The sequence below is a fragment of the Chenopodium quinoa genome, unplaced genomic scaffold (genome assembly GCF_001683475.1).
Source record: "Chenopodium quinoa cultivar QQ74 unplaced genomic scaffold, ASM168347v1, whole genome shotgun sequence".
NCBI classification, from domain to species: domain Eukaryota; kingdom Viridiplantae; phylum Streptophyta; class Magnoliopsida; order Caryophyllales; family Amaranthaceae; genus Chenopodium; species Chenopodium quinoa.
In genome coordinates, this window is record NW_018743014.1 from 955086 (window position 1) to 967118 (window position 12033).

Below are 12033 nucleotides of genomic sequence, written 5' to 3' on the forward strand. Positions count from 1 at the left end.
CTTTGACAGATGATATCTTTAATTATTAATGTATATAAATTATAAAAAGTTGATATACGAAAAAATATATGTACTGAGATGATTCTAACCAGTAACAAAAATGAATACGTTTACTTTTATAAAGCACAAATGTCGGTCAAATTAGTGTATGTAAATAGTGTAAAAGTCAAAATGGGACAAAAACAGAGGAATATGATGATTTTCCACCATTTTATTTGCTTTTGGTAGAGAAGATGAATAATTGTTCAAATTTATTTGATAAAATAACATAATTAAGAGCTGGCAGAGCCACTAAGGAACAAGGGGAACATCTGTCCCCCTAATTCAATTTCTTTAATCCATTTGGTTTTTCATTGATGTCCTTCTTAGTAGTTCTTATCATCCTGTCTCATATAAATCCACTAAAATTGAAGAACAGTTTTGTAACTATTTAGTGGCGTGTGAAAGAGAAAGACATAATAATTAGTACCCTCTATTTTTATTTAAATATTTGGCTGGCACATTTGCAAAAGCTAAATTCAACAGATATATCTTTAATTATCAATGTATATAAATTATAAAAAGTTGTTATTTGAAAAATATAGATTGAGATGATTCTAACTAGTAACAAAATGAATATGTTTACTCTTATAAAGCATAAATATTGGTCAAGTTAATATATGTCAATAGTATAAAAGTCATAATAGAACGAATAAAAACAGAGGAATATGATGATTTTCCACCGTTTAATTTGATTTTGGTAGAGAAGATGAATAATTGTTCTAATTTATTTGATGGAATAACATAATTAAAACCTTATATACGAAGTACCTAATTCTTAACCAAAGGAACAAGGGGGACAGCTGTCCCCCAATTTCAAAAAGAAATATTAACTTTTTTTTTAAGCTATGGTAAGAATTAATATCTGTATTATACACATAATTTATAACACAAAGATAAGTTTGTTCTGTAGTTGAGCTTGTATTGTGAGGGTCACTTGTTCTCTTTGTCTTATACTGCGACGGTCACTTTGCTCTCGTTGTCCCAAGTTCAGGCCCTCACAGATACATCCAGTGGCGGACCCAGGATTTTCCGACTGGTGAGTCACAATCGATAATCAAATATGTAAAAAAATTTTTTTACCAAACAACCAAATAATAGTACTAAAAAATACATCCAAATATTCAAACAGTACAAAATACAACCAAATGTTCATATAATACTACAAAAGACAACTAAATAGTAATGCAAACTTATTAAAATAGTTCTCGACGAGTTTTCATGTTTTGATATCGATTCATGATATCTTCCATGCTAACATTCAAAAACAAATCATTCTCCAAATAAGTAATTAAACAATCATTCAACATTTGATCTCCCATGCTATTTCGTAGTTTGTCTTTCACTTGCTTCATGCCAGAAAATACTCTTTCCACACTTGTCGTTGCGACAGGAAGAAGCAACACCAACTTCAAAAGTAAATAGACCCTATCATGAGTTTCAGACAATCCCGTTTCAACCAATTTGATTGAAAGATCACTAAGACCCTTCAAATTCCAAAACCTTTCATCTCCTGTAACAGAACAAATGTAACTATCAAGTGTATGACCAAAGACTATCAATTCTGAACTTGGAAATTCATTAGGATAGAATTTTGCAAGCTTAATCAATTTTTCCTTATCAAACTTAGAAAAACGATCCACAGGACTCAAACAAGACATACACACAAGTAGTTCTTTAGTTATTTCGGGAAATCGATTTTCAAGTTCTTGCAATTGAAGATCAATGACACCAAAAAAAACTTCAACTCGAAAATGATGTAGATTAGACACTTGTGGGCATTTACCTCTAAACAACCTCCTCCCGGGAACAACATATTTAGCCTCCATATCTGGAACTGCAATGTCATAGTCACCAATAAAAGAAATTACCTTTTCCATATGAGAATCCCATCCTTCATCTCTCATTTTTTGCAAATTAGTCTTGGTTACATTAACCATGGCCATTGCATTCACAATGTCTTGATCGTGCTTTTGTAAGGCCACATTCAAAGCATTTGTTATCGCAAATATACTAACCATCAAGTGTGCCACGAACACAAAATCAAAGGACATTAGAAGATTTGTAAGTGTTTGAGCTCTATTAGAATCTATTGTATCAGATACTTTTGCAATATCCTCAAGAGAACCAAGGATTACAGGGAATAAATCAAGTACATTCAAGATTGTCTTGAAGTGAGATCCCCAACGAGTATCACAAGGTCTACCTAATCCACGTTCTTGATTTAAACCTGAACCCGTTTCAAGTTCACCTAGAGACAATGCATCCACCACTCTTTGAGCTTGATTTTCACGAAGAAACTCTTTCCTTTTTGGTGAACCCCCCACAAAATTCAAGAGAGGTGCAAGTACATCAACAAATAACCAAGCACAATCTGAATTCTTTTTAGCAAGTGCAACTTGAGTTAATTGAAGTTGGTGAGCAAAGCAGTGGACAAAATAAGCTTCTTTACACTCATTCTCTATAAGAGTCCTAAGGCCATTAATAGAACCTTGCATATTACTTGCCCCATCATAACCCTGACCCCGTACTTGAGAGAAAGACAAAGAATGCTCCATTAATAAGGATTCAATAGCAGTTTTGAGAGTCAAAGAAGCAGTGTTTACAACATGCACAATACCAAGTAAACGCTCACACACTTCTCCCTTTCTATTAACATATCTCAAACAAAGAGCCAATTGTTCCTTGTCAGAAACATCAGCGGACTCATCAGCAAGGATAGAAAATAAACCACCATCAATATCTTCAAGCATTGCTTTAGTGGTCTCTTTTGCACATGCATTTATGATATCTTTTTGGACTTTAGGAGAAGTAAGTTGACAATTACTAGGAGCATTTTTGAAAACAACTTTAGAATATTCAGGATTACCTTTGGAAATAAGGGATAAAAGTGAAAGAAAGTTACCTCTTCTTAAGGAACTTTCTTTTTCATCATGACCACGGAAAGGCAACCCTTGGAGTAAAAGCCATTGGATAGATTCAATTGAAGCTTCAAGTCGCGTCCTATATGCATTTGTACTCTCAGCGGTTTGTTTTGTTAAGGCTTGTGTGATGCTTGAATTTTGTTTCTTGAACAAATCCATAGCTAAAACAGCATTATTATGTGCACTCAAGTGTTTACCGACATGTTTTCTTATTAAATCCGATCGATTCCATGATTTGAAACCATCACTAACAAAAGCATCACCTCCAAAGGCATTTTCATCCTTGAATAGATAACAAGGGAAACAATAGGCAACATCCTTTTCCACACTATACTCAAGCCAAGTCCAAGTATCAAACCACTTAGCACAAAAGCGACGATTTTTGCCAAAAATAGAAGTTTGAGGAAATGTAAAGTCTTTGGGCTGACAAGGCTTTCTTTGAATGTAAATTCTTCTCACTAAATCTCTATCATCTTTATGAAATTGACTCATTTTTCTCCTCTTTCCTGGATCTTGTGGAAGATTAGCAAATTCATGTTCACTTAATCTTTCTCCAAAGATTGGGGCATTAGGAGAACATTGGCCTTGTTCATTTTGAGGGGAATTTTGAGTTGAATAATGAGATGGAGATGAAAGTTGCTCACTTTCTTGAGGTGGAGTTATAGTTTGTTCATTTTGTGTTGGATGTGGAAGAGAAGTTGGAGTAGGTTTTTTTTTAGCAAAGAAGCTAGTAATGTTTTGCATTTCATTTGGAGTATGTTTTCTCTTCATTCTGAAATTTGAATAAATATTGAACTAAATCAAGCAATATTCCCCAGAAAAATTATTTGAATAAATATTCAACTAAATGGTCTAAATCAAGCAATTTCACATAATGACATAATGACATAAACATATTACACAAAACACAATTACACAAAACAGATTTCACATAAGTAATAACTAATAAGTTTAAGAGATTTCAATTACACAAAACACAATTACACAAAACAGATTTCACATAAGTAATAACTAATAAGTTCAAGAGATTTCAATTACACAAAACACAATTACACAATTACACAAAACAGATTTCACAAAAAAAATCAATTGATGATTAGTTGATTACCTACCTTGCTAGGCAGTCGGCAGTCGGCAGCACTCAAGTCTCCAGTGGCGTAAGTTTTGGGTGTAAGTACCGGGCAACTTTCTTGGCTTTCTCAATGGCACAAACTTTGCTCCGATAGCCAAGGAAATAGGGGGACCAAAGATAAAACCTCTTGCTTCAATGCCTAGCAAAACAAAACTTCCAGTTGAGCAACACAAGACAAAAAAGTTAACTCTAAGGTTTGTGGATAGCTGTAATAACTGTTCTGAGAAAAGACCAATTTACAGTATATATGATAAAATATGATGTAAAAAGTGCAAACATGAATCAAGACTTTACTTAAAAACCTACATACTTAAGGTCACCATCCACAAACATATTACCAGTGATATTCTAGCTATCCTGAAGCTAAATTTGTTGGGGAATCTAGATAGTAAACATTAAACTCTCTTCCCCTTTATCTCTAAAATGAATAGCATGATTTATGGCAGCTTAAATTGGCTCGACTAAGAGAAATCTCGTACAAAAATGTGGATACCAGATAATAGCAAGATCTAACCAAGAAGGCTGATAATTTATGATCATTTGATAAGATGATACCCACTGAGTTCTGCAGTGACATCCTCAAAGCATAAAATACAAATATGAGCAAGTAGATTGTAGATAGAAACAGGCAACAGGGTTTCTCCTGATCACAGGAGCAGGAGTGTAATTAACAGATAAGCAAAGAAAGAGACAGAAACTGCTGTTTATGCACATGCGACAGCAATAACCACATCAGACAACCACATTTCATCATCCAGCTTAGCAAATCAGTTGTTACAACAATAACAAAGATCAATAGTCTTTAATAGCTCAATTATGAACGGGCCGATGCAATAAAAGACAACATAATGAATAGGAAAGAATAAAAGCAGCTAAGCCACTGAAAGATATTCAAAATAGGAGTAAGTAGATCACTCGACTTTAAGCCAAGAGCCAAAGGGAATCAAAGAACAAAATAAATTCAGCAATCAGCAGCACAACCAACAGTAAAATAACAAATCAACCAAAGTTTAAACCAAAGTTTAATAAAATTAACAAATTAGACTGAATTAATTTGAAGATTAGAAATTAAAAATAAAAATTAGAAATCAACTTACTAGCACCGACGTTTCGAGTAGCGATTTCACGAAGAGGACGGAGTCCACGAGTCACGACCACCGAGTCACCGACGTCCGACTACCAGGCGATTAGGCGAAGAGAACGGTGGCTGCCTGGCGAAGCGAAGAGGCGAAGTCACGAAGAGAAGAATGGAGATGAGCGAAGAGGCGAAGTCACGCGAAGTCACGAACAGAAGAATGGAGATGAGGCGATTAAGAATGGAGGCGATTAGGCAGAGAAGGCGAAGTCACGAAGAGAAGAATGGAGGCGATTAGGCGGAGAAGGCGAAGTCACGAAGAGCACGAAGAGGCTAGGGCTTGAAAGCCTTGAAGTCTCCTCTAACTGATTTTAATTTTTTTTTTTTTTAAAAAATAACTTAAAATTTTTTTTTTGGGCCTGGTAAGTCACTTGACCCACCAGGTCTAAGCTCAAGTCCGCCACTGGATACATCCATACAAGTTTAAAGGCTAATTATTTGAAAGAAAAATAAAAAAAAGGCTAATTATTTAACTTTATGATAAGGTAATTAAATTGTATAAACCGGTTAGTCTAGTATTGGGGTTACAAACAAAATTTAGTTCTTTATTGGATAATTTTCTTAATATGTAATGAAACTTTATACATATAACTGCTTTTTTGCCATACATAAATAATTGTCATATGCGTGCGATTTAAATATTAAACATTTTATGTGATTTTTTTTTTTTTTTATTGAGATTTGTTGTAGAATTATTAAATATGTTATTGCAACTTGTCAGCATACTCGATAACTTAGAAATTAGCTCTGTTCCGTAAGTTTATCGAAATGCACTTCTAGCATTTTAGATTTTAAAAACCTGGCCTTATGTTTGGTAAATACTGTATAGAAGTTCTGCCTAATATATAGTAGTAAATTTACTTTGTTTTGATATCAATTGACCAAACCCCTGTATTATCATGAAACAGAAACACATTCTGTTTTTTTTTTTACTAAAAATCTAGGACGTATGATATTTTAACTACTTTATGTAATAAAAGTGTCAGTAAGCCACTCTTAATTGCCATTACAGAAGACAGATACAATAAAAACCATTAATTTTGTGTACATGAAAGAGCACCATCAACATTGACAAATACAGCATGAGCTATTTCAAATTAGAATATGAAATATTACAATAAGCAATAATTTAAAATGAAACATTACTATGTGACATAGTCCATATATTTGCAGTTTAGTGCTCAAGGAATGTAATCTAATGAGAATTTATTTTCTTGGTGATCATTCAGAAATGATAATGGAGGATATGTGTTGAATCTTCGGCCAATCATTTCCAGTTGGATTTTGACATTTTTCCTTCAAGCCTTGCTTACAATAACTCAGATCAAGTAGCTTCAGATTGGTGAGGCTCCTCATTGTTTCTGGCAATGAATCGAACTCCAAACAACACTTAACCCGAAGGGACTTGAGAGATGATAAACAGCCTATCCATTCTGGTAAAGCCTTAAATTCCTGAGAACGTTCAATGGTGAGGTCCTGAAGGGCGGACAAGTACTGCATCCCACTAGGAAGAAGGCTCATGCTTTCAACTCCCCAAAGCTCTAAGGAACGGAGGCTCTGATGAAGGGCTCTCCAAGGCATGCCATCGTCTTCATTGCTGTCATCCTCCTCGGAGAAGGTTAAAACTGGACATTGAATTACTGAAAGAGACTCTAGGACAGTGAGGTACTCTAACCCTTGAGAAACACTCCTCAAGTTCTCACAACCTTGGATTGTAAGCCTACGCAAAGAAGAGGAGCAGCTTCTAAATGCCTCCTTAGCTTGGGATAATCTCTCCACCTTATGATCCCATGTTATGCTGAGGCTTGTGACAGAGCTCATTGACAGTGACTTTAGATAGCCAATATTCTCGAAAACATTTACCTTTCTCAGTGCTGAAGGGCGATTATGATCATTGTAATCATCGACGACATCCCTAAACTCCATTATTTTGAAGTTTTCATCAAGTTTGCTCAAGCTCAGTGTTTTCACCCTCGGACATGGAGGAAATGACTCTAGTTTAGGGCACCCCAAGATTGACAATTTGAAAAGGCGCTTAAATGATGGTTGCCAACAGCTACCATCCGCAGCAACAAGCTGTTGATGTTGATCACCTTCCCACCACCCTTTCAGCATGGGACTATAGCTTATGCTGAGCTCTTCGAGGGAGGGAAAGAAAGTGAAATTTGAGGGTTCTTGTGCATAATCACTGCTGCTGCTTCTGCCGTTTGTATCCTCCATATAAACTAAATTGTCCATACTTGATACTGTCAGCAACTTCAGGTACTGCAGCTTGCTGAGCAACGAGAGATGTTGCAACCCCATGGCAGATTCGATCTCTATCTTGATAAGGTTTGGGAGACTGGATGTCCACCTTGTAAAACTCGTACCTTGATAATACCACAATCCTACCCCTTTGAGATTAGAATGTGGCTGTAATTTTTCTAGCAAATCTTCATGATTGATTGCTAGTTCATCACCATACTCATGGCCTTGAAACTCTATAGATACTTCCTTAAGATGCTCCATGCTCCCTAAATATCCTCCTCTTCCTTCAAGGATGTGATTGTCGTTGACATCTTTATACTCTGCAGGGATCGAGATGCTAATCGAGCCTCTTAGATTTGAGAGAGCTTTCAGATCTTTTAACGTGCCCACATTTTTCTCACCGCTATTTGAACTGTCATCTTCACTCGAACTTTCCTCCTTATCACTTACGCTCTCTTCCGCTACTTGAAAGTCAGTGAGAACATGAAGACATGTCAATTTATCCATGCCTAAAGGCATAGAACACATCGCACAGGAATTAATATTTAAGCTCCTAAGGTTCACCAGTTTATATATATCCCATGGCAGCTGTTCTAAATTAGTGCAACCATCTAGATTCAGAGTTTGCAGGTTGTGTAGTTTAGTGATTGAATTTGGAAGTCTTCTAAGATGATTATGAGAGAGATCAAGATACCTTAAATGCAATAATTTACTTATCGATTCTGGCAAACTATCAATGTTTAACTCATGCAAGTCTACTGCCCTTAGACACATCCAACTTGATACAAGATTTTCTAGTGGTGGAAATGAGCGATCAAAAATGCCATGAATAAAAGAACGAATTCTACTCTTAGGAAAAGAGCTTTCACGACATTCACTTCCAATATGATGTAAATGTAGGACATTATTCTCGACCATGTTATTATCTGCAGTAGAATCCACTACACATATCTCCTGTGCTCCAACATCTAAAAGACTATGGACTTTACAAGACACAACCTCGCCATATTCATCCAATTTCACAGGTTGCAGCAAACATCTGATTAACAATATTGAGAAGTATTCTTCAGCAGCATCCACCATGCTCTGACCATCAAGTGGCACAACATATCCTTGCGCCATCCACAGCTCGAGCAACATCTTTTTATCAATGATAAAATCCTTAGGGAACATTGCACAATAACTCAAGCAACTCTTCAATCGAGTTTCTAGATTATTAGGGATAAGATTATGTGTCAATGGAGTCCTATTATCTTCATCATTTGTGGCTAATGCGTGCTCTTCAGACAAACCCAATTTGTTAATATCCTGACTAAATATAACAATACCTAGCTCTTTTATAGCAGGAGGAAACCCCTCACACTTTTCAACTATTTCAGCTAATTCAGGGTGGATTACATGTTTTTGCCCTTTCCCAAAAGAAGTCATCTCTAACAAAAGCCATGAATTCTCCTTGGACAAACCTTTCAACTCATATGTATGTTCGCTCCTTATAGCCCTCGTAGTATCATTCGAGCATGTAGTAACTATAATCCGACTCCCCCCTACACTGAACATTAAAAACTTTCTTAAAGCAACCCACTCTTCTTGATCCTTACCACTAACATCATCTAGAACAATCAAGTATTTCTTCCCTCTAAGCTCTTCTGTAAGTTCTATGCTCAATAAATCATCAGTATCTGTATAAAACCGTCCTGCAGCCTCTAAAATTTTCCCAAGAATCTCATTCGCGTTGAGTTTACCTCCATCTCCATTTGAGACTTGAACCCACAATCTCAACGAAAACTCATCTCTTACCCTTTGATCATTATATACAAGTTGAGCAAGAGCGGTTTTCCCCATTCCCCGAACTCCCTCAATTGTAATGAAAGAAACATCATCTTTCAAATTATTAGTATCCAACAACAGCAAATCTATTACAGCATTCATGTCATCCTTCCTCCCAACAATCTCATTATTTCTGACATTTATACGAGAACGAATGTCACACTCACCCCCCATAATAAGCTGATAATCAACTTCAAACCCAGTATTACCATGACAAATACAAGTACAACTACTGTTACCCAACTGATTCCTTATACTCTTAACACACTGAGACATTCTGCTATCAGAAAAGAAATCGCGTACCTTATCAGGAAGTTTATTGTTACGTTGGAAGCGGCCCTTAGTCTGAGCAGCCACTGTAAGTATTTCATCAAACAAATCATCAGCATCACAAACAGCATCCTTGAGCTTCTGAACCCACTCTCGTGTTTCGACAGAAAGCTCGTGCTTAGCACCCACATCACGAAACACACTCCCTACTTCCGAGACAGTGTTAATCAGGTCATTCAGTTCAGATTCAAATCCCCATTTGGAGAACACCTCTTTCACCATGGAACTTCCCACTGCAGTTAACAGAGTTTCTGCTACGTTACGTAAAGTTGACATGTCTGAAGCAGAGAATGAGGTTTAAACTTTCAATTTTTAGTAAAGCTTTGAAGAAAAAGCAGAGAATGAAGTTTAAACTTTCAGTTTTTGGTAAAACTACAACTCAGATCTACCAGTGTATATATAATGAGCTCAACCAGCTACTGTTAGTAAATCTACCTTTGTTTATTGCGTATTACTTTATTAATTTTGGTTCATTTTCAAATATTCATCTGTCTCAAAAAAGAAAAAAAAAAAATCTCAATTATTATTCTCGGCTACATTTGTCATTATTTTAATGTTTTCAAAATTATCCGTTGGTCTCATGTACCCTTTCTCTTTCTCCTACCAATCAATCACCACTTTCTTCTCTAAATTTGATTTTATATTCAACAAAGTATGGAGTATAGAGTACTACATAAGTCACAATCTAATGAATACTATAATTAAATGGGTACATCTTATTGATAGTATAAAAGCTAATGACATACTAATCTGTAAGTCTTGGTCTTGATTTAATGAAATTAATATACTAAAGTACTCCAAGTTGGAGTTGGTAGAATAAAAGTTAATGACATACTAATCTGTAAGTCTTGGTCTTGATTTAATGAAATTAATATACTATAGTACTCCAAGTTGGAGTTGGTAGAATAAAAGTTAATGACATACTAATCTGTAAAACTTGGTCTTAATTTAATGAAATTAATATACTAAAGTACTCCAAGTTGGAGACAGAGGAACGGTAAAGTATTGATAAAAGGGCATACAAGCTTGCCTTCTTTCATTGATTGAGTCAATATATAACACAAGATAATATCTAAAAATATGATAGAATCAAAGGATTTACACAATAATCTCACAACTTATTAAACTCCTATAATTAAGTAATTAATCTCAAAGATGTATCTTCCCAAATATTCTCTAACTCTTCGTAATAATCCTAACACCCCCCTCAAGTTGGAGAATGAGGAGTGAAAATGCCCAACTTGTGAAGTAAATGGTCAAACTGCGACATGTCGAGAGCTTTGGTGAATACATCGGCCAATTGTGCATTTGTAGGAACATAGGAGGGATCAATCAAACCATCAGTTATAGTATCACGAACCAAATGACAGTTGTTTCGGGGTTTTTTTCTGTGTCCTGCGGGAGAGTTACAATTCCGAGACTGGCTTGCTGACCGGCTGTACCTGCAAAATAACGAAACTCCGGTTGGGTGGAGTTCCGCCGCCAACGATCTAATTAGAATACGTTCGAAGTGAATAGTGCGGAAAAGTAGATGGTTTCTTTCTAATTCAGAGAGAATAAATGTTGTTTGCTTTTGTGTTTTTTGTGTTTAATTTTCTAGATGCCCCATTAATGAGGTCTGTTCCTCTATTTATAGGGCAGGGGAACTGTATCCCTACCAATGGGGGGGCCTGCCACGTGTCAGCCTGGGATTGGCTCCCACTTGCCCTCTCTGGGACTGACACGTGGCACTCCCTGATTAGGCCACGTGGCTAGGGTATTTTTTACCCTAATCATTTGCCCCTCACAGATGACACGTGGCGTGCCATGTGGCATCTGTGACATGGCATGCCACGTAACATGCAATGTGACAGTTGTCACAATTCTGGGAAGGGGACGGTTGGTCTCCTTCCCTCCATTTTTTTTTTTGGTGAAGGAGAGGTGATGGTTCGTCTTTCTCCCGCCAAATTTTGAATTTTGAATCAGGGAAGTGACGATTCGTCTTCCCTGATCTCTATATAAGGAACCCCCCCTTAATCATTTGCAACATTTGCAAATTTCCAAAAATTGAAAAAAGAGCTCTGATACCGGCCGCTTGTAAACACCAAAATCCTTCTTTTTTCTTCACATCCGGCTTCCTCTCTTTCCTGACTCAAGACGCCTGGTCATTTCCGGCTGAGGTAACTTTGAAACTCATCTTTTTCTTTGCATACTCATTCGGTTTTAGTTAGCTTATCTTGGAACACCCCATCCGGTATAATACAGTATCGGGTGACCAGCCGAATATATTTATTTTTTGATCAGCCGGTAATCTTGGAAAATTTGTTCTATCCTCTCAATAAACCCCCATCCGGTATAAACCGCATGGGGTACTGTTGTGTAATTTTTGGGTTGCTTCTCAAAGCTCTCAAAGGACCCCC

The 12033-nt window shown here is 36.3% G+C and overlaps 2 protein-coding genes across 2 annotated transcripts; both read right to left on the bottom strand.

Annotated features, from left to right (window-relative positions):
* Positions 1 to 1137: 1137 nt before the first annotated feature.
* On the bottom strand, positions 1138 to 3455 carry LOC110729936 (zinc finger MYM-type protein 1-like). The gene has a single exon (XM_021909727.1). It carries the CDS (start codon positions 3453 to 3455, stop codon positions 1236 to 1238), a length of 2220 nt encoding a protein of 739 aa, XP_021765419.1. The 3' UTR covers positions 1138 to 1235.
* A 2996-nt stretch (positions 3456 to 6451) lies between these two features.
* LOC110729937 (putative disease resistance protein RGA3) lies at positions 6452 to 9856 on the bottom strand. The gene has a single exon (XM_021909728.1). The coding sequence runs from the start codon at positions 9854 to 9856 to the stop codon at positions 6452 to 6454; it is 3405 nt and encodes a 1134-aa protein (XP_021765420.1).
* Between the last annotated feature and the right edge of the window lie 2177 nt (positions 9857 to 12033).

Coding starts and splice junctions, on each gene's coding strand:
- LOC110729936 (XM_021909727.1), bottom strand. CDS start 3,455: ATGAGTCAATTTCATAAAGATGATAGAGATTTAGTGAGAAGAATTTAC.
- LOC110729937 (XM_021909728.1), bottom strand. CDS start 9,856: ATGGTGAAAGAGGTGTTCTCCAAATGGGGATTTGAATCTGAACTGAAT.